The 20,254-nt window shown below is 56.7% G+C and overlaps 1 protein-coding gene across 4 annotated transcripts in view; it reads left to right on the top strand.

Moving 5' to 3' along the window:
• The window catches only part of NIBAN2 (niban apoptosis regulator 2), a 54,204-nt gene that overhangs the window by 27,211 nt on the left and 6,739 nt on the right, over positions 1 to 20,254 (top strand). For all 4 annotated transcript variants that reach the window (XM_045468419.1, XM_045468422.1, XM_045468421.1 and 1 more), the window contains exons 2-6: positions 6,007 to 6,137; positions 11,455 to 11,583; positions 13,474 to 13,579; positions 14,841 to 15,008; positions 19,974 to 20,089. In XM_045468419.1, coding sequence (XP_045324375.1) covers positions 6,007 to 6,137; positions 11,455 to 11,583; positions 13,474 to 13,579; positions 14,841 to 15,008; positions 19,974 to 20,089 — 650 coding nt within the window. The remainder of the gene's footprint in view (positions 1 to 6,006; positions 6,138 to 11,454; positions 11,584 to 13,473; positions 13,580 to 14,840; positions 15,009 to 19,973; positions 20,090 to 20,254) is intronic.

Here is a 20,254-nt window from a genome sequence, read left to right as displayed (position 1 = left end):
TGCTCCCACATCCGGAGCCAGATGGAGCCCACTACCCTCGTGGTGCAGATGTGATGTGGAAATGGAGGCCCCGGGGAGGGGGCATTGGTCCCCCTGAGGCCCCAGAGCACAGTGGTGTCTGGGTGCAGATGGGGACACTCAGGTCCACTCCCAGGATTCGTGGGCTCATGAGGGAATCAGGACCCCATAAATGAGTGCTTCTCAGGACAGTCCCATGGAGCTCAGTAGCTTTCTGTTGACTGACAAGTGAAGTGACTTCTTGAGCCATTAGTCTTCGTGAGCATTGGTTTGTACACCTGTAAAGTGGAGGGTTTTATTCACGTCTGGGGCCACTTGAAGAATCTAAGTGTGTGCATTGGACCCTGAGTCTGAGTGGGGTGAGTTTACCGCCTAATTCTACAGGATGTGCTGGCAGAGGGCACCTGGGAGGATGGGTGAGAAAACGTGGAAGGTGGTGAGGGAGGCCCACGCCCTCGGACTGCTCCATGCCAGCATCTGTACCTCCCAGCAGTTCCTGAGTCTGGGACCCCCGGGGACCTTGGGTGGGAGGGATGGTGAGCCTTGGCCTCGGCGGCCCTAAATCCGTGGTTTGTGGTGTCTCCAGAAGCCATGCGAGGAGGCGGGAAGAGCTGGCATGGGCAGGTGTGGAGGGGAGAGGAGCCCCGGAGGCCTGGGGACCATCCACGGACACTCAGGCTGGGGGTTTGAACTGTAAAATCCCGACGGCAGCTCCAGGGAGACAGCCGCTGTAGGGTGGCCAGAAGGGAAGAATTGGGGTGCTGAGCACTGCCCAGAGGAAGGGGACTGCCTGGGCCATGACCCCGGAGCTCAGCGGGCAGGAGGAGCATCCAAGGCGGCCGGGGCTGCCCATCCAGGTTTCCCTCCAGCAGCGTTGGCCAGACAGGCCGCTGGGTACCCTGTTGAGGGCTTCTCCCCTGTGAGCCCGTTCTCCCAGGAGGGGACTGGCCCCCTTCCCTGGCCTGCCTCTCTCAGGTCTTTCCAGCCCCAAATCCTAGGCCCCCTACAGCACTGCCTTCCCGTGGCACTTCCTTTGTACCAAGCACGAGGCAGTTCCTTCCAGGCTGTCTTAGGACTCTCTCAAGAATGTGCTTGGGGCTGCCCTTGCCAGGAAGCCATCCCGCCGCCCTGCTCCCTGCCACACCCCGCCCCCCCCTCAAGTCTTCCCTTTCTAACCCTTCCTCGACCAGAGTTAGGTCGAACGCACCCAGTTGCCTGGTGCCGCCTGGGACCCTTCTAAGGAACCCCTTGAGAAGTGACGTCACCCCTACCCCTGGCCCAGCGGCTGGCCCAGTGCTGGGGCCTGGTGCGGAGTAGGTGCTCAGTAACTGGTGAGTGGACTGCCCCTTGCTCAGCATCTGCCTGTGCCAGGCCAGAGTGGGGAGCAAAGGGGAGCCAGTGGTGTGCAGCACGGTGCCAGGGCCATCCTCCCTGATTTACGGTCAATCCTCAGACAGATACTAGCATCCCAATCCACTTGGCTCCCGAGCTGGGAGAGCAAGTTTGGGTAGTGAGAGACCCCACTCTGTGATGTTTGGTTCTGGAATTTCAGGTAGCAAAGTGTTTATCTGAAAACAGATCCAGATCTATATAGTTCTTCTTCTTCTTCTTTTATTTATTTATTTATTTTTGATGTTTATTTATTTTTGACAGAGGGGGAGGGGCAGAGAGAGAGGGAGACAGAGGATCCAAAGTGGGCTGTGCACCGACAGCAGAAAGCCCCATGTAGGGCTCGAACTCACGAACCGTGAGATCATGACCTGAGCTGAAAGTCAGACGCTTAACTGACTGAGCCACCCAGGTGCCCATGTACTTCCTGAGTTTGGACAGCAAGGCATGCCTGTACTGGCAGTTGGGTGAACTTGGGGCCAGGGCTGCTGCTGTCTGTTTGGGGGTGCAGGGTGCCTGGGGCCGTCTCCTCTTTTCCTACTCCCATTTTCTGTCCATTTCTTTTTAAAAAATTTTTTTTTTCAATGTTTATTTATTTTTGGGACAGAGAGAGACAGAGAATGAACGGGGGAGGGGCAGAGAGAGAGGGAGACACAGAATCGGAAACAGGCTCCAGGCTCTGAGCCATCAGCCCAGAGCCTGACGCGGGGCTCGAACTCATGGACCGCGAGATCGTGACCTGGCTGAAGTCGAATGCTTAACCGACTGCGCCACCCAGGCGCCCCGTGTCCATTTCTGCCCATACCTTCTCTTCTCTCCACCCTCTGCCTGGTGACTCCCACCCTAGTCCTCAAGCCCTCTACTCCTGGACCCTGGTCCTACAGTCCGGCTCGGATAACTTGTCCTCATCCCAATGGGAGGGCGACAGTGGGTTTTCTTTTTGCCCCCTACCCCACCCGGCCCTTCTCAGCCCAGACACTTCAAGCCCGTCAGCTTCATCTTTGCCTTCTGTCTCCTTCAGGGTCACCTTGTTCTGGTCTTCACTTCCTCAGCCTCCCCGGCTTCCTCTTCAACCTACAGCAACCCCCTTCCCCACAATCAGGCCCTGACACACCTCAAGGGATGATACTTTGCCCTTCTTGTCCCAGTCCAGCCCCGGGGCCTTCTAAACCTAGCCACCCCCTGCTTGGATGGCAGTACCTGGGTTTTGCTGAGAGCATGCTGTGGGTTAGGCAGTCCTGGGTACGAGTTCTGACACAGGACAGCGGCTTCCTGCTGGGCCTGGCTTCCCAAGGGTCAGGGTGGATTCTGGCCCTTCTGGAAATAATGCTCTGAGGCTGGGCGTCCCAGGGGCTGGTCAGGCCCCCCCCCCCCCCCCCCCCCCCCAGGGCCATGGCTGAAGGACCCTCGAGATCCCGCATGCAGGTAGAGTGCCTGTTGGGCATGTGACTGCTTGGGGCAGAGTTGGGGCAAAACCCCGGGCTGAGGCTGCGTGCCCTGGTGGCTGAGAGCCTGGCTGTCCAGTCCTACGTCTGCAAGCCTCCATCTCCTCCCTAAAATGGGGAAACAATAGTCCTGACTCCCTAGGGCTTGATGAGGATTCTTTGGTATCTGGCACATAAAACATGCCCACCCGCTGGCTCGGATTACCGCTCAATAAGTGGTAGCCATGATGGTGATGATGATGATGATGATGATGATGGTGATATATCAATATTATTGTCATCTGAGGTCCCATTTTTCTCTCTTTGGCTCCAATTCATTACCCCGTCTTGTCTGCTCCCCTCACCCCTCCCTATCCTGCCTCATCATTTTTCCAAAACAATTCCCGTGGTCTTTGAGAGAGTTCTGGTTGTTTATGGCTTTTAAAAAATAGGCATTCAAAGCAAATTCCTCATTTGTTCCCCCCTTCCTCTCCCCAGATCGGAATCTGGACAGGCATGACCTCATTCCAGGAAAGGGGACCACAGGCAGGGTCTACGGAGAGGGGTCCTTGGGCTGAGCTGCCTCCAGGGGGCATAGAGGGAGTGGGCCTGCCTGAGACCCTGGGCACGAGTGGCACGAGCCTTCAGTAGCCAGCCAGCCCCCCTCCCCCCCCCGCAACCTCCTAGCTGGGCCCCAAGACTGCATCCCAGCTCCATCACCCACTTGCTACGTGACCTTGTGCCAGTGACTTAACCTCTCTGGGTCTCAGCTCTTCTGTGAAATGGGAGTAACACCAGCCCTACCTCACAAGGTTATTGAGAAGAGCACAAGGTGTGTTCTTGGCACTCGGAGACCAGCCATGGCGGTGGGGTGGGGGGGGGGGGGTGCCATGTCAATCCCTTATTTGAGACAGGACCAGTTCTTCATTTTCTTATTTAATATTTATTTATTTATTTATTTAACAACATTGAAAAAAAATTAAAAAAAAATTTTTTTTTAACGTTTATTTATTTTTGAGACAGAGAGAGAGGGAGACACAGAATCTGAAACAGGCTCCAGGCTCTGAGCTGTCAGCACAGAGCCCGACACGGGGCTCGAACTCACGGACCGTGAGATCATGACCTGAGCCGAAGTCAGACGCTTAAGCGACCGAGCCACCCAAGGGCCCCTGAAAAAAAGTGTTTAATGTTTGTTTATTTTTGAGAGAGAGAGACAGAGCATGAGCCAGGGAGGGGCAGAGAGAGAGAGGGAGGCACAGAATGCAAAGCAGGCTCTGGCCTCTGAGCTGTCAGCACAGATCCTGATGTGGGGCTTGAACTCCCAGACAGTGAGATCATGACCTGAGCCAAAGTCAGACACATAACCTACTGAAACATCCAGGTGCCCCTATTTATTTATTAAAAAAAATTTTTTTTTTATGTTTATTTATTTTTGAGACAGACAGAGACAGAGCATGAACGGGGGAGGGGCAGAGAGAGAGGGAGACACAGAATCGGAAGCAGGCTCCAGGCTCTGGGCCATCAGCCCAGAGCCCGATGCGGGGCTCGAGCTCACGGACCGTGAGATCGTGACCTGAGCTGAAGTCGGACGCTTAACCGAATGAGCCACCCAGGCGCCCCCCCCCCCCATTTATTTTTGAAAGAAAGAGTGCTGCGCATGTGCATGCATGAGAGCGGGGCAGGGTGGGTGGGGGGGGGAGCGGACGACAGAGGATCCCAAGCGGGCTCGTCACTGACAGCACAGAGCTCGATACGGGGCTCAAAGTCACGAACTGTGAGATCATGACCTGAGTTGAAGTCGGGTGCTTAACTGCCTAAACCACCCAGGTGCCCCAGGACCAGTTGTTCAAATCTGGAACCCAGGACGGTCAGTGGTGGTTTCACCGCTAAGACTGGACTCATCCACCATTGAGTCCCGTCTTAGTGTGCAGGGAACTGAGGTCCAGATAATGGAGCCACAACTTCTCAGGGCCAGGAAGTCTCTCCTAAGGAGAAGGCCTCCTGGAGTGTTAACAGTCACCACCCTCCCTGGGCCTCGGTTTCATCATCTGCAAATAGGGATGCCCAGGCAGGGCCATTACTGAGCGTCTGATGTGCATTGGGTGAGCTCTGGAGGTCACAATAGTCGCCTTCTCTGTTCAGAAAGTGCTTTAGCAGCAGAGAGAAGCAAATGGCCGGTGAAAGCCAAAAGGTAGTTAACTTAGAGGAGTTAATTTTAGAATGTTTATTTTTTTTATTGTGGAAGGAATCATGGTTGGTAAATAATTCAAATGCTGTAAAAGTGAATAAAGCAGAAAATGCAATTCACTCGGCCCTCCTATTCCCACACCCTGGGTCCCACCCGGAACAGTCAGGAGTGCTGCCTTCTGGACCTTTTCCTCCGTCTCCAAGTGTAAATAACTTACAGTCACAGACAGGGGTAATTTTAAGTGAGGTAATATTTAACATGTGATTCTGTAACTCGCTTTTCCTTACGTGGCCAAAGGTGGACACCTTCCCTCTGGTGGTACCTGTGGGTCCCCCCACCCACTTCCTGTCCCACGTGCACTGGCATGTTCTGAATCCGTCTCCACGCACGCGCATCTGGCCCATTTCCGCTGATTGCCTTGGTGAATATATACTGTACCTGCCCCTCTGTGACTTGCTCCGTGGGTAATTCCTAGAGGAGTGAGCCCGGCATCCGGGAACCGCATGCACCCTTAAAATCGTAAGTGCAGCGGTGTGTCCCCCCCCCCCCCCCCCCCGCCCCGACTCCCAGAAACGCCGTCCCAATTTTTCTAGAACCCACGGCTCTGAGTTGAGGTGCCTGTTTCTCTACATCCCGACTGGTCTGACCCGGGGGGAGGGTGGGGGGAATGGAATCTCCATCTGCATTTGCTTGATGACTGGGAGACTCAGCTGTTTTCTTTCCCTTGTCTGCTGGTTTCTCGTGTTTTCTCTTTGGTGATTTCTCTGTCTCAGTTGTTGCCCGTTTTCCTGTCCGAAAGTTCACCCTCTGTGTGCAGGAAACGCACAACTCCGGCCAGAAACGCAGTGCAGGTGAAAGCCTGGAGCTTGTGCAAATAGTTTTACGAGCAGGAATTTGGAGCTTGGCTGGTGCCCCTCCCTGGGGCAGGGCTGGGCGGCTGCGGGTAACCATGACGACCTCACAGGCCTGTTTGTTCTTCCGTTTCAGAGAAAACCGGGAAGATCCTGACGGAGTTCCTCCGTTTTTATGAGGACCAGTATGGCGTGGCCCTCTTCAACAGCATGCGCCACGAGATCGAGGGCACGGGGGCGCCGCAGGCCCAGCTGCTCTGGCGCAAGGTAAGAGGTGCCGAGCCGGGGTCAGGGTGGGCTCTGACATGGCTTGAGCGAGTGGCTTCCTGTCCCTGGGCCTCAGTTTACCATTGTTGCCTTGATGGTCCCTAGGGTCTCCACCTATCTTCTGAATAGGCATATAAACCGGTGGTCTTACCAAGACCTCTTCATTCACTGTGGGGGACTCCCCGCCAGCTCAACCCCTCCATTGGTGGAGCTGGGGCTCTGGAGTCATCTTGGCAGGCCCAGGTTCAAGCCCAGCTGCTCCTCTTAAAGGCCAAGTGCCGGTGAGCAAGTCACCTCACCTCGTGGAGCCTCCGTTTACTCATCTGTGAAATGGGATCAGAACACCTGCACTGGACGGTTGTCAGGATTAAAGATGAGAATCAGCCGGGCGCCTGGAGCAGGGAAGGTGCTCGGTGAGCGCCGGCTGATAAGTCAGCATCAGCAGCCTTGTCATTATCCTGTTATTAGCAGGATTGTGTTTGCCCAGTAAATATTTGTCGAGTGAGAGCCTGGAAAGTGTGTGGCTCCAGCCCACGAGTCAGCATGGGCTGAAGGAGGCAAACAAAGCCTCCTGGGAAGGGGACCCTGTGACTGGCCTCGGTGTGGGGCTGGGGGTGGGACGGGCATAGAGGAGGTGAGGGAATGCCAGAACACAGGCGGTGGGGGGGGGGGGGGGTGCTGTGAGTGCCTAGCTGGAAGCCAGCAGTCTCAGGCTTGAGCCCGTGGGGTGAGAAGCTAGCCCTTGCTAGTCAGGGGGCGGTCCAGGGGGCCCTGACTCAGCCCAGGGAAATCCAGAGCATTTTCTTTCGGTGACCTTCACTCTCTGTCCCCTGGATGGCCAAGGGGTGGCAGAGGGAAGGGTGACAGGAGGGAAGGGTGCCAGCCCCACCTCTGCAGGTGGCCTGGCCCTGGAGTGGCCAAGCAGTAGTCCAGAGGCCCCTTACCCTGGCTGGTGGCCCCTGGACACCTCTGGGGGATTCCCCTCTGGGGAATCGGCTTGGCAGAGCCGATCCCGCCTGGGAGTGGGGTCCGAGCCAGGTCAGCCAGGCAGCCCCAGCGCCGGTACTCAGGTCCTTAGTAGCTGAATTCCATGCGTGGTGGGCTCCAGAGTTGCCCTTGATCACCTCGCCACACCTCCCCACCCAGTCCTGTTGGCTTCCTCTGGGCTGCCCGGGTCAGCCCGTCCGCGGGCTTCGGGTCCCAAGACAGAATGGTAGAAGAGGGTGGGGTCTGGTGGGAGGGAACTCGGGCCACCGGGGCCAGAGCCTCTTGGTAGTTGGCTTGGCCGGTCAAGTCAGCCTTCAGGGCTCCGTCTCCTCACCTGACAGGTGGGTGCCTCCTGCAGAGGGCCGCGGTGAGGACTCCATGAGAGAATGAGGGGAGCAGGTGGGGTTCCTGAGGGGTGTGAGTCCAGACTTGCCGGGTAAACTCCGGCCCGTGGCCTCACCTTCCCGAGCCTCAGTTTCTCTGTGTGTGAAATGACACTCAGAACAGCCATCTTGGGCCAGAGGAGTGCGTGCAGCCTCCAGGAGGGGGTGGGGATTTCGTGGGGCTTCTTGAGGCCAGATGGGATTCGGATTGTGCGGAAGGGGACCGGTATGGGCCTCTCTGAGGTGGCAGAACAGAAAGAGTCTGAGAAGGAGGGTCAGGCTTGTTTCCTTCCTCTCCTCACCCTCCCCCAAACCCAAGTGGTGGAAAATATGCCAGTTTACCACGAGACCCGAGGGGGCCGGAGCTGGCTCACTTGACCTGGCTTTCAGGATGTGTTGGTGGTTTCTCAGCGGGAGGGGGATTGGGGATGGCTGGAGGCGTCAGCTGTGGGGGGGGAGGTCGGGGGAAGGGAGTGGAGGGGGGGATGGCTACTGATGACATAGAGGGAGTACCCCTAAAGAAGACAGGCAGGCCCACAGTCGGTGCCACAGTTGACTGAGCCGGGGCAGGTGAGGGGCCATGCTGTCCTCGCTGGTCCCACAGACACTCGGGGAGACAGGAAAACGTCCTTTACATGACAAACTGGGTACCACGAAGGAGAGGACAGAGTGTCAGACTGGGGGGGACTCTCACCTTGTCCGGGTGGTCCACAATGGCCCCTCAGAAGAAGGGCCATCTCCGCTGAGGACCTGCTAGAAGAGACCATCAGCCTGCGGGAGCAGCACGCTCAGGAGCCTCCGCTGGGCCTTTCAGTGGCTCATCCAGGATGGTGGAGGCAGGACCCCAGCCAGGTTCCAGATTTCCTGGAGGGTGGGCCAGGGCCGCGCATCGGAGCCCGAGAGCATCACGTGACCAGAAAGGTTGTCTGGACCCTTGGTGTCGTGGCCACCTCCCCACCTGGTGACAACAGAGGGCAGAGGTGCCTGGACCGGGTGTGTGGCAGGTGCACACTTGTGTGGTAGGAAAGCCCAGGTGAGCTGCTCTGGGTGGGCACAGCTGGGAATGCTTCCCTGTTTGGAAAAGAAATATCACAGGCTGCCTGGGTCCCTGAAGTGGGTGACCTCTGATAGAGCGAGGCATGAGAATCACTGTGCATGAAAAACACCCTTAGTAATGCCTTTATTTGTTTATTTTGAGTTTATTCTTATTTATTTGGAGAGATCTAGAGAGCGAGCAGGGGAGGGGCAGAGAGAGAGGGAGACAGAATCCCAAGCAGGCTCCGCGCTGTCAGCACAGAGCCCGATGCAGGGCTCACACTCAGGAACTGTGGGATCATGACCTGCGCCGAAATCAAGAGTCGGCTCCTTAACTGACTGAGCCACCCAGGTGCCCCTAGTAATGCCTTTCATGTTCATTGTAGGAGAACTGAAGTAACACTTGAGAGGAGTAAAATGAAATCAATCACCTACAATCCCTGAAAAGCAGGGATTTTCGGTCCCATTTTGCCACTCCGGAAATCGGCCATTGTGGTAAATCATGATAATATCTTTTTTTTTTTAATTTTTTTTTTTTAATGTTTATTTATTTTTGAGACAGAGAGAGACAGAGCATGAACGGGGGAGGGTCAGAGAGAGGGAGACACAGAATCTGAAATAGGCTCCGGGCTCTGAGCTGTTAGCACAGGGCCCGACGCGGGGCTTGAACTCACGGACCACGAGATCACGACCTGAGCCGAAGCCGGCCGCTTAACCAACTGAGCCACCCAGGCGCCCCTCATGATAATATCTTAATAGAAATAATACTAATTGTCATAATAACATCAATTGTTTTTATTAGAAATAATACAATAACAATGGTAATAGTAGTAAAAAAAGCAACAACCCAGAAATGATAAAAACGGCAGTTGTTTTGTGTGGGTGCAGCTCATCTAGCTGGCACGGCCTCGTTCTGAGGGGTTATACTTCTGTCCACACCTGTGACGTGGGCTCAGGCTCAGAGAGGCAGAGCCGCTTGTCCAGGGCTCCCATGGGACGGGCGGTGGAGCCGGCACTGGAGTCTGCGCTCTGACCACTCCCCACCCATTGAAGATTCCCCTCGCAGCGCTGGAGAGCTTTGCAGAGTCCAGAATATTTCGCCTGGGCTGTCAGGTTCCGTTTCATTTCCAGCAGGCCTTCCAATGGAAACACGACTCTGCCATTTGAAAGTCTTCAAAATAAAACCCAAACCCGCAAGTAGCCGCCCTTTACGGGCTGCCTCAGGATCTGGGGGTGGACTTGGGGGGCGAGGGGGCTGGGAAGGCCTCCCCAGGCCTCCCGCTGCCCCTGAGTCAGGGCTCCTGCCTCCAAACTGGAGGCCTGGGGTCTCACTAGCAAGGGTCTTACCAGGGTGTCAGGAGAGCGGTCTGCTCTTTATTTCTAGAAAAGATGGAGATTCGAGAGCTGGGTCGAGAGGAGGTCCCTGTCTATATATAGCCCACTGAGCACAGCCTTGTGACTTGGGCAAAGCCCACTGTGTGTGCGCATGGGGTGGGGGTGGGGGCCGTGGTAGGGGGAACCATTTTCTTTTCCTGTAAATATTTTTATCCCTTGATAGGAAGCAGTTGAGGGGTCCTATTGTTTGAGTACAATGGCCCTCATTTTCCAAGAGTGTTTTGGCATTTCCCCTTGAAGAGTAGCGGATAGGTTGCTGGGAAGAGGGGGCCCCTGTGAAGAGGCAGGGCCTCGGGGGCCACAGCTTGGGACCAGGGCTTACACCTGGCTCCGGCTGCAGGGGGCAGCCCGAAGCCGAGCGAGGAAGCTGGGAAGGGTTAGGCACATCAATAATACTTTCTCCTGTTATTACATAGGATACGTGTTTAGTTTTTGCAAAAGTCACCGTATTTATTGCAGAACAGATAGAAGCTGTTGCAACTCCGCCCGTCCAGGAGTAAGCCTGCTCCCTGTGGCCTCTGTATCTCCTTCCCTGGAGCTTCCTGGTGTGGGCTTGCTCAGGAAGCAAGCTCTCAGAGATGGCCACCCTCCCTCCTCCCCAAATCAGTCAGTCTGTGGAGCGGGGAGACTGACACAGACCGAGCCATCCTAACACTGGCTGCTGCATATCTCGAGCTGAGCGGACTGCCCGTCAGGTGCCAACTGCCTGTGTGATCCTTGCACATGTCACATTCTTTGCAATACTTGGGATACCTAGGTGAAGTCAGTGCTGTCACTGCTCTCATTTACAGATGAGGACACTGAGGCTCAAAGAGGTGATGGGATAGGCCCGAAGTCGCACTGAGTCAGAGGTGAAGTCAAAGTTGGGACTTTTCAGGAAGATCTGGGCGTTTCTAATGCCCACATTGGTCATCGGTCTGCCAGGATGCAGGTCAAACATTGAACCCTCCAAATTGAGGTCCCCTCCAACCCCATCCAAATCCGTGGAGTGCCATTTTGTTAGCTGACAGAGCTGGGGAGGCTCTCTGGAGCCACCTTGGCCAGGTTTTTGTTACCCTGAGCGGAACCTGAGGCCTAGAGCAGGAAAGAGACTTTCCCTGGCACTAGGGCCTTCACCGTACTGGCCTGCGGACATATCCCCTCCACGCTGCAGTGGGGGGTGTGTGGGTTAGCAGCCTGCCATGGACTCCAGAGACCTATCCCAAGGTGAGCGTGCCTGTCTAGGGCCAGGACAGAGTGGGAGACCTTGGTCCTGGCTGGGCCCTGAAAGCTGGCCTGGGTTCAAGTCCTGGCATCACTATGGCTCTGGTTGGACCTTGGGGAAGCCCCTTCATTGCCCTGAACTTCACTCTCCTTATCTGCCTCATGGGTAAGATGCAGCTTTGCCTCCAAGAGGAGGACTTGGGGGATGTGCTCAGCAAGGGGTGAGCACACTGTCCCCTTCTCAGGGGACCCCGTTGCCCTGCTGGATGGTTGGGGGAAGCCACGCCTCACTCCCTGCCCCGCCCCACCCCTAGGTGCCATTGGATGAGCGCATCATCTTCTCTGGGAACCTGTTCCAGTACCAGGAGGACAACAAGAAGTGGAGGAACCGCTTCAGTCTCGTGCCTCACAACTATGGGCTGGTGCTCTACGAGAACAAAGTGGTGAGGCCCCCCACCCACCCTGCCTCGGTGGCCCCCCTGAGTCTCGTGCCCTGCCCCTTCTCTGCAGCCTCCACCTCCAGCCTGCTTGTTCTGCTGGGTTCCCTCTAAACAGGTGTCCAGGTGCCCAGCTCTGGGGTCACCTTTCACTTTGCCTCCCCCTGTGACCAACTCGCCACTAGCCCCTCCCCACCCTCCAGGTTGCCTCAAGTCCGTCCAATCCCTCCATTTCCAGGCCCTAGTCCTCCTCCCCGCCCCCTCTTCCTGGCTGGGCTCTCTGAAGCTCTTCAGACCTCTCCCATCCTTGCTCTTCAACAGCCACAAGAGCCTGGCCATTCCCTTTCCCCGCCGCCCCCCCCCCCCCCCCCCTTACCCAGGGTTGTGGTCCCATCTTTCCTTCCTGATTCCCTTGCCCGCCTTGCAGCCCCCTGCTCTGTACTGGGTGCGTAAGCATCCTGCTGATTGTTCCTTATCTTTGCCTTGAGCCCTTGGGGAAGCCCTACCTGTTTGAGCCACAGACCCAATTTCTACTACCAAACATGTCTCCAAAGTAGCCAAAAGGACAGGCCCAGAGTGCCCTCTGTTCAAGGAAAATCAATGTTAAAGAAATGTAAACAGTGTGGGGGGGAGCGGCCTGATTGCCCAGGGCAGTGGTTCTCAAACTGATAGCTTGAATCAGAATCACCTGGGAGGCTTGTTGAACAGGTTGCTGGGCCTGCCCAGTTTGGTCTTGGTCTGAGTGGAGCTGAGAATTTGCATTTCTAACAAGTTCTCCGGTGATGCTGATGGTGCTGATGACCTAGGACCACACTTTGCAAATCGGTGTCCCGGAGGTCCTGAGCCATTCTGAAGAAATGTGTTGGGTAGTGACACCTAGTGGCCAGGTGCAGCATGGCAGCCCTGCTGTATGAGCTATGACCTCAGAACCACTTTTTACCCACCCTGGTGTATGAAAGCAGTGTCCAGACCTAATTCTCCTCCAAAGGGGGCTTGTGTGGAGCTCAGAACCTAGGAATTTGGTGGACAGTTCAGGGTAATGATCAAAGCCTCTGGACGGGGACAGACCAGGTTCATGTCCTAGGTCGGCTGTGTACCGGCTGTGTGAACTTGTGGCTACCGATGGTACTCGCCTCTTGGATTGTGAGAATTTTGTGAAAGGAGGCTTGCATTGTCCTTAGCATGGTGCCTGGTGTGTAATAAACACTCAGGCAGTGGTCGCCGCTGGTGACAGGGACGGCAGTGCCGGTCACGCTTACAGTGCCTGGTGGTGAGGCCCTGTGCTGATCCTATCACATGGATCATCTCAGTGCTCACACAGCCCTGTGGGGTAGGAGCTGCCCCTGTCCCGGTTTTATAGACCAGGGAACTAAAGCATAGGAGGTGAAGGAGCTTAGTGTCAGCATCACACAGACAGTGTTCAGTGGAGCCAGGATTTGAGCCCAGAGCCTGGATCCAGGTCACTACAACATGTGGTTTTTCTTTTTTTCTTTTCTTTTCAATATTTATGTATTTATTTATGTATTTATGTATGTATGTATTTCGAAAGGGACAGAACAAGAATGCAAGTGAGGGAGGAGCAAAGAGAGAGAGGGAGAGAGAGAATCCCAAGCAGGCTCTCTTGCTGTCAGTGAGGAGCTGAGCGGACTTGAGCTGAAATCAAGAGTTGGATGCTTAACGGACTGAGCCACCCAAGTGCCCCCTACACCATGTGGTTTCTAATCAGTGGGTGGGCTCCTCCTCCTCTTCTCTCTCCCTCCTCCCCTTTTCCTTCCCCTCCTCCTCCCTGCCTCAGGCAGACAACACTGAGAGGGCCCTGGAGCCAGACCTGGAAATGAGAGTTAGACTTGGCCACGCTATAACCCCGAGGGACCATTCCTCTTGTCCCTTCCTCAGGCCTACGAGCGACAGGTCCCACCACGGGCTGTCATCAACAGTGCAGGCTACAAAATCCTCACCTCTGTGGATCAGTACCTGGAGCTCGTCGGCAACTCTTTACCAGGTAAAGGACCCCCCATCCCAGGCCGAAATGCCTTGCTTAGGCCCAGGACATTGCCAGGGGGGAGGGCAGCCCTGATCCCAGAGCTCCTGTCCGTATTTGCAGAGAGAATGGCCAGGCCTCAGCAGGGAGGCTGAGAGGGGGTTTGCCTGAGGCTGAGTGGGGATTCAGTGGGACTGAACCATTGTCGGCTCCCCCCTGCGTGCCCACTTCCTGAGCCTTACGGTCACAACTATGCAGCGGGGGTCCCACTCTCTGCCCTTCCCACCTCCCTGAGGCCTTTTAATGCCCCTGGAAAGGATGACCGAGGTGAACCTCTTTGTAAACTGTGGAGTCAGTACTGCATTTGCGAGGAGTTATTCTAGGCGTCCTGTTTCCACCCCACCCTGCCGGGGACTCCCGGAAGCCTTACAGGAACACATCTGCCTCCCAGATGATCCCAGGGAAACCAAGGGGTGGGGGAGAGGCTGATCTAGGGGGCAGTCTGTGCCCCCGGATAGGGCTTGGGAGTACAGTGCCCCGTGTGGCTGAGGGCTCAGCTACAGCCCAGCATTCCTGGATTCCAGCCCCGACTCTGGCTTTGTTTTTGTTGTGTCTTCTCCGGCAACTTGGCACCGAGAGGACTGACCTTGGGGTGTCGTGTAGACCCCTCGAGGTGCTGTGTACACCCAAGCCCCACCCAGGGACTCAGAGCCAAGACGCAAAGAAGAACTGTCATTGTATGATTAACAGTGGCAAGGTCCCAGCCCAGGACCACTTATCTCACTGGATCTCGAATATCCTTGCGGACAAAATGGAGAAAAATCTCCTTTTATTTATTTTCTGTCCCCCACCCCCAGACCTCCCTCCCCCCCCCCCCCCCCCCCTTGGACATTTAAGCCACACTTTGGCCTGCATGGCTAAAATTTGAAGGGAAACCCAAGAAGGTAATGCTCGGCCTTTGAGCCTGAGGGCTCTGACTGTGTTATTTGTGTTTTCTGCACGGAGCATAGAGCCTTCCCCAAGATGCGGCACCAGCTCTGAGAAAGGAATCTGCACAGACATCAGGGGGTTCTGAGGTCCCTTTAGCCAGGCTGTGGGGGATGCAGTGAGAAAAAAAAGGATGCTGCCTTCTTGCTGACTCACTGGTCAGCCCAGAACAGGCCAGCCCTCTCTGGGCTGGAGCCGGCAGCCCCTCGGAGCCAGGCCCAGGGATCTGCTGCCCGCCTCCCCTGGCAGACGGAAACTGCGGAGACCAGCGGCTCAGGGGACCCTGTCTCCTCAGGGACCACATCAAAATCGGGCAGTGCCCCCATCCTCAAGTGCCCCACGCAGTTCCCGCTCATCCTCTGGCACCCTTCTGCACGGCACTACTACTTCTGCATGATGACGGAAGCGGAGCAGGACAAGTGGCATGCGGTCCTGCAGGACTGTATCCGGCACTGCAACAATGGTGAGACGCCATCCGGCACTGGGGTGGCGGGGGGAGGCCCCGGCGCTGAGTGGCGACACCTAGTGGCCGAGTGCGGTGCGGCAACCCTGCTCTACTAGCTGTTGCAAGTTTCCGGCTCGGGGCTGTAGGAGGCCACTGCGATGTTGCCCTTTAACCTTCTTCCTTGAAGAAAACAGTTCTCTGCTACTCGGTGGGGGGGGAATATTTGGGGAAACTGTTCTCAGAGGGGTATGATTATTGAGCCCTTGGACCCTGGGTCACAGAGTAGCAATCTCCATTCTGCCTCTTTCTAGCAACGGGACTCTTGGAGCCTGTATAAAATGAGATAATAATCCCCCCTGGGTCTTAGGATGTTTGTAAGGAATCACAGTGAGAGTCCACCTGATACTTGGTGAGGACTTATTTAATTAAAAAAAAAAAAAACTTTATTTTACTTTTTTTTTTAAAGCTTATTTTGAGAGAGCACACATGTGTGTGGGAGGGGCAGAGAGAGAGAGAGAGAGAGAGAGAGAGAGAGAGAGAGAATTCCAAGCAGGCTCTGCATTCTCAGCACAGAGCCCGACGTGGGGCTTGATCTCTTGAACTGTGAGATCATGAACTGAGCCGAGATCAAGAGTCGGACACTTAACCAGCTGAGCCACCCAGGGGCCCCTAAAAAGATTTTATTTTTAAGCAATATCTACACCCAACATGGGGCCTGAACCCACAACCCCAAGATCAAGAGTCGCACGCTCCACCGACTGAGCCAACGAAGCACCGCATGACTTTTTTTTATTGTATCATTTCTTACCTCACCCCTCACCGGTAGGGTAGCCTAGAAGTTCATGTCCTTCCTCGGGGCCTCAGGGTTCTCTTCTGTCAAGTTATGAGCTCTCTTTCTGCTCACTCATTGACTCAGCATTTTTGTGTCTGGGCACTGAGGACCCAGCAAGGGGGCAAGACTCGGGTTCCTGCCCCTGTGCTTCTGGTGGTCTGGCCGGGGAGACAGATGTTAAACAGGAACAGCTGCCTGGGGTGCTGGGTGGAAGCCTGGAGCGTGTTTGTGCACAGAGGGTGGGCTAGCAGAGGTTGTGTGCGCCCTTGAGGTCACAGTTCGGCCCAGACCCGAAGGGCAAATGGTCCTTGGGTGGGGGGAGGAGTGGAGGGAGGGAGGAGTGTTCTAGCCTTGAGCCCGGAGGCAGGAAAACAGTCTAGAGGAGGAACTGCTTGAGGCCCTGCAAGTGGGGGAGGGTGACCCCAAGTGCTGGCAGGGGCACTGGGCCAGGTCAGGAGGGCCCTTCAGGGCTCTGGAGCTTGATCAAAATAGGGACAGTGGGGCACTGAGGGTCTTTCTGCCTGTGGCACAGGAATGGCCTGTGCTGGTTGTTCCCGACTTCCTCCTGATGACCTGGCCGGGGGCAGTGGGGGGAGGGAGCCACCGCCCCCACCCTCCCTGCTCCTGCTCATCTCGGACAGTGTGGGCACTCACGCCCGGAGGCCAGGCTGCTGTGGTGACTCGGCTCGCCCCACCCATCCTTTCAGAGCCACCTCTGGTCTGGAATCTGTGAGGTGGGAGGAACCAGGTCTTCAGTCAGGCCAACGGCTGTCACCTGGGCCAGGCCCGGCCGCCCACAAAAGGCCTCCTGTTCCCAGATCCCTGGGGGCTGCTGGGCCAGGGCTGGGCGGAGGCCATCTGGGCTCTGGCCGCCTGGGTACCGGCCCCGCTCCTCCCTTCTTCCTCCCTCCCCTCAGCCCCGGCCTGGCTCTGCCCTCTCCAGGTTTCTAGGGCTAATGGCTGACCTGGCAGGGCTACTCCAGGCCAGGTCCGGGGTGGGCTCCCCACGTGTACAATGTGAGGATGACAGGTTCGAGCTTTGTGGGATTGCTGGGAGGCCTAAATGCGCTGGTTTGGGCAGAGCTCTTGACCCCAGGCCGGGCACCGTGCAGAGAGCTCAACAGGGAGGCTGAGGGAAGCCCCGTGGGTGCGGGTGCTGTGGGTGGGAGGGGGTGGGAAAGAAGGGGCATCCTGTGGCTGGATTTAGAGAAGCCTTCCCTCCGCCCTGAGGACTGTGGGAAAGTTCTCTGCTTCCTCCAGTGTGGAGGCAGGGCCTGGAATTGCTCACTCGGGGGCTGCCAGGAAGTGGGGGGGGGGTGGGGGGTGGGGAAGGAGGCCAAGCTGGGGGGACGCCAGCCCGTCCCAAGGCCCCCCTCACATCCTGCATTCCTGGAGCAGCTGGGGGTGGCAAGAGGCAGCTGGGGCACGGAGCTGAGCCCTCAGGGTGGGCCTGAGCTGCAGAGGTCAAGGCCTCTTCCTGTCTGACTGCCACCCCCCTTCGCCTGCTGCCTGGGGCTGAGGAATGCAGCTTCCTTTCTCAGTCTGACCCTGAGGACCCCACAGGCAGGAAGTCACCAGGTCTGGCTGAAGTCGGCTTGTCCTGTGTTAGAGCCCTAGGGCTGCCATTCCCTCCCTAGCTGTGTGTCCTCGAACCAGTAACTTGGTGTCTCTGAGCCTGTTTCCTCATCAGGAAAAGTGGGGCTGTTTGAGGATTGGATGAGGGAATGCGTGCGAGGTCTCGGCCCGGGGCTAGCGTCTCAGTCCACTTGGGCTGCCCTAACAAAGTGCCACAGACTGGGTGGCTTAAACCACGGTTCGGGAGGCTGGAGGTCCCAAGGTCAAGGTAGCTTAGTCTTCTTCTGCGGCCTCTGCCTTTGACTTGCAGTGACTGTCTTCTCCTGTGTCTTCGCACAGTCCTCCCTCTGCCTGTGCACGCTTTGCATACAATTCCCTCTTCTAAGGACACCAGTCATGTTGGATCGGCACCCACCCTAATGGCCTCATTTTATCTTAATGACCTTTTTAAGGGCTGTATCTCCAGATACAGTCACCTTTTTTTTTTTTTTTTAATTTTTTTTTTTTTCAACGTTTATTTATTTTTGGGACAGAGAGAGACAGAGGATGAACGGGGGAGGGGCAGAGAGAGAGACACAGAATCGGAAACAGGCTCCAGGCTCTGAGCCATCAGCCCAGAGCCCGACGCGGGGCTCGAACTCATGGACCGCGAGATCGTGACCTGGCTGAAGTCGGACGCTTAACCGACTGCGCCACCCAGGTGCCCCTACAGTCACCTTCTGAAGTACTAAGGGGTTAGTTAGGTCTTTAACATAGCAGTCTGAGGGGGGACACAGTGCAGCCCCCCCCCCTTGTGACAGCCAGGCTGGGGGTGGGAGTGGGGGGAAGGGCTCAGGAGGGGGCCCCTCTCTTGTAGAAAACTCAGCAGCTCAGCGAGCAGAGATGTCCTAAGGGTCTGAGGCTGCATGTGTGGCCGCGAGAGCCAGGCCTGGGGACCTCGCAGCCTCCTTCCTGCCTCCCCAGCCTTCCATCTCCCCGTCCCGCCACCTGGAAAGCGGCTTGGCCTTGCCAACGCCCCTGGCTTGTCATCTGTAAATGGAAATGCCCTCATGTGAGAGAGGTTGCATGTGACGCATGGCCCACATTTTCTAGGCAAACCCTGGTCTCTGGGAAACCGTGTCCTCCTGAGAGCCTGAGGGGAGGAGGGGGTGTCCTCCCCCGGACTCGTGGGCAGCACCCACCTCGGGTTCTGCACGCACCCCAGCTCAACACCCCTGCTCTGTTCTGGTCGCACCTGCCTGATCTCCAGTCCCTGAAACATACTGGGGAGACCCTCCTCCCTCCCCTGTCCCGGACCAGGATGCCGTCCGCAGAGGTGGGGCTGTGCCCGGTTCTCACCGCTGAGACCCCCTGGATTCTGACAGTGACTCCAGTAGTCAGCCAGATGAGAGGGGGTCCTCCCCTCGAGAGGGGCTTTTTCTCTGCGGGAGTGACTCAGCCTGCAGTCATCGCCGTGGGAGCTGGGGTTTCGGAGGCGCGGACTGCTGTTTCCCCTTCCTCGGCTCCGGCTCCGCGGACACAGCGGTTGGGGGCGTGCTGCCAGGGTGGCCGCCCGCTGCCTGGCTCCCGGTGCTTAACCATATTCTTCCCCCAAGTCGGATTTTGCAACTTCCTGCAGCTTGCCTCCCCAGCACCGGGTCTAGGGGGGCCGTGCCTTGTTCGCTGACCCACCTCATCAGCACCAGGAAGGTGGGCGCGATCATGTGGGGCCACCAATAGCACAGTAACAGTAATGCCACCAATAGCACAAATCCAGGACTGGTGTTTTCTAGTCAGACCCAGACGCGGTGGGGAGCGAGGCCGACCCAGGGCAGCAAGGGCAGCGGCTCACTGTGGCTGCCGGAGCCTCATGGTGGATGTGTGAGGCCAGGCCGGGTCCTTGTTCCCACTGTTCAGAAGAGGAAACTGAGGCCCTTAGGGTTCAATGATCTGGAACAAGAACTACGGCACAGGGACCAGAAATCCGCCCGTTGCCTGTTTTTGTAAATCCAGTTTTCCGGGCTCGTTAGTTTCCAGATCGTCTGTGGCTCCTTCCCCGCTGCCGTGGCAGCGCTGGGGAGTTAACGACAGAGCTCATCTGGCCCGCGAAGCTGAAAATATTTACTGGCTGGCCTCTTGCAGGGAAAGTTTGCAGGCCCTGATGTGGAGAGGGGAGGGAGCAGGACTGGAATGAGGACTCCTGGGTCCCTCTGACTCCCTCTCTGCTGTGCCGGCCACCTCTCTTGGCGCAGGGTGGTGACCTCTGGGCCTGGCTCTGCCGCTCAGTGGCCTGACCTCGGAGCCTGCCTGTTGATCTGTCAAGTGGGGTTAAGGACGGTCTCCGGCATGGTTGGGAAGGTTTAAGGAGATGAGCGTTCAACGGAGATTGCCTTGGTGCTGCTGGTGGAGGGTTATCATTGCTGTCGCTGTCATCGCAAATGCTACCATCACGGTTACTATGAGGGCAGTGGAGTTGCAGGTGGGGGTGTGCACGTGTGTGCACTTAGGGCGGGGCGTTCGGGCAGTCAGTCCATTGGTCTTGGTGAAGGCCATTGGGCCATCCCACGGACTCCTCCCTCCTCCCCTCTCCTGAGCAGGCATCCCTGAGAACTCCAAGGTAGAGGGCCCTGCGTTCACGGACGCCATCCGCATGTACCGCCAGTCCAAGGAGCTGTACGGGACCTGGGAGATGCTGTGTGGGAACGAGGTGCAGGTGAGGAGACTGCGGAAGTCACCCTAAGGTCCAGAGGGTAGAGCCAAGCCCAGAGACTCTGGGCTCGGGGGGCCGCTCCTGGCTTGCAAGGAGACAATAAGACCATTTTGGACGGGTGGAGATACTTATTTGATCTGATCGCTTATAGATCAGGTGCGGGGTGCT

Source organism: Leopardus geoffroyi, chromosome D4 (assembly GCF_018350155.1).
Source record: "Leopardus geoffroyi isolate Oge1 chromosome D4, O.geoffroyi_Oge1_pat1.0, whole genome shotgun sequence".
In the NCBI taxonomy this organism is placed as follows: Eukaryota; Metazoa; Chordata; class Mammalia; order Carnivora; family Felidae; genus Leopardus; species Leopardus geoffroyi.
Note: the sequence above shows the minus strand (reverse complement) of the source record. Positions and strands in the feature narration are given on the sequence as shown.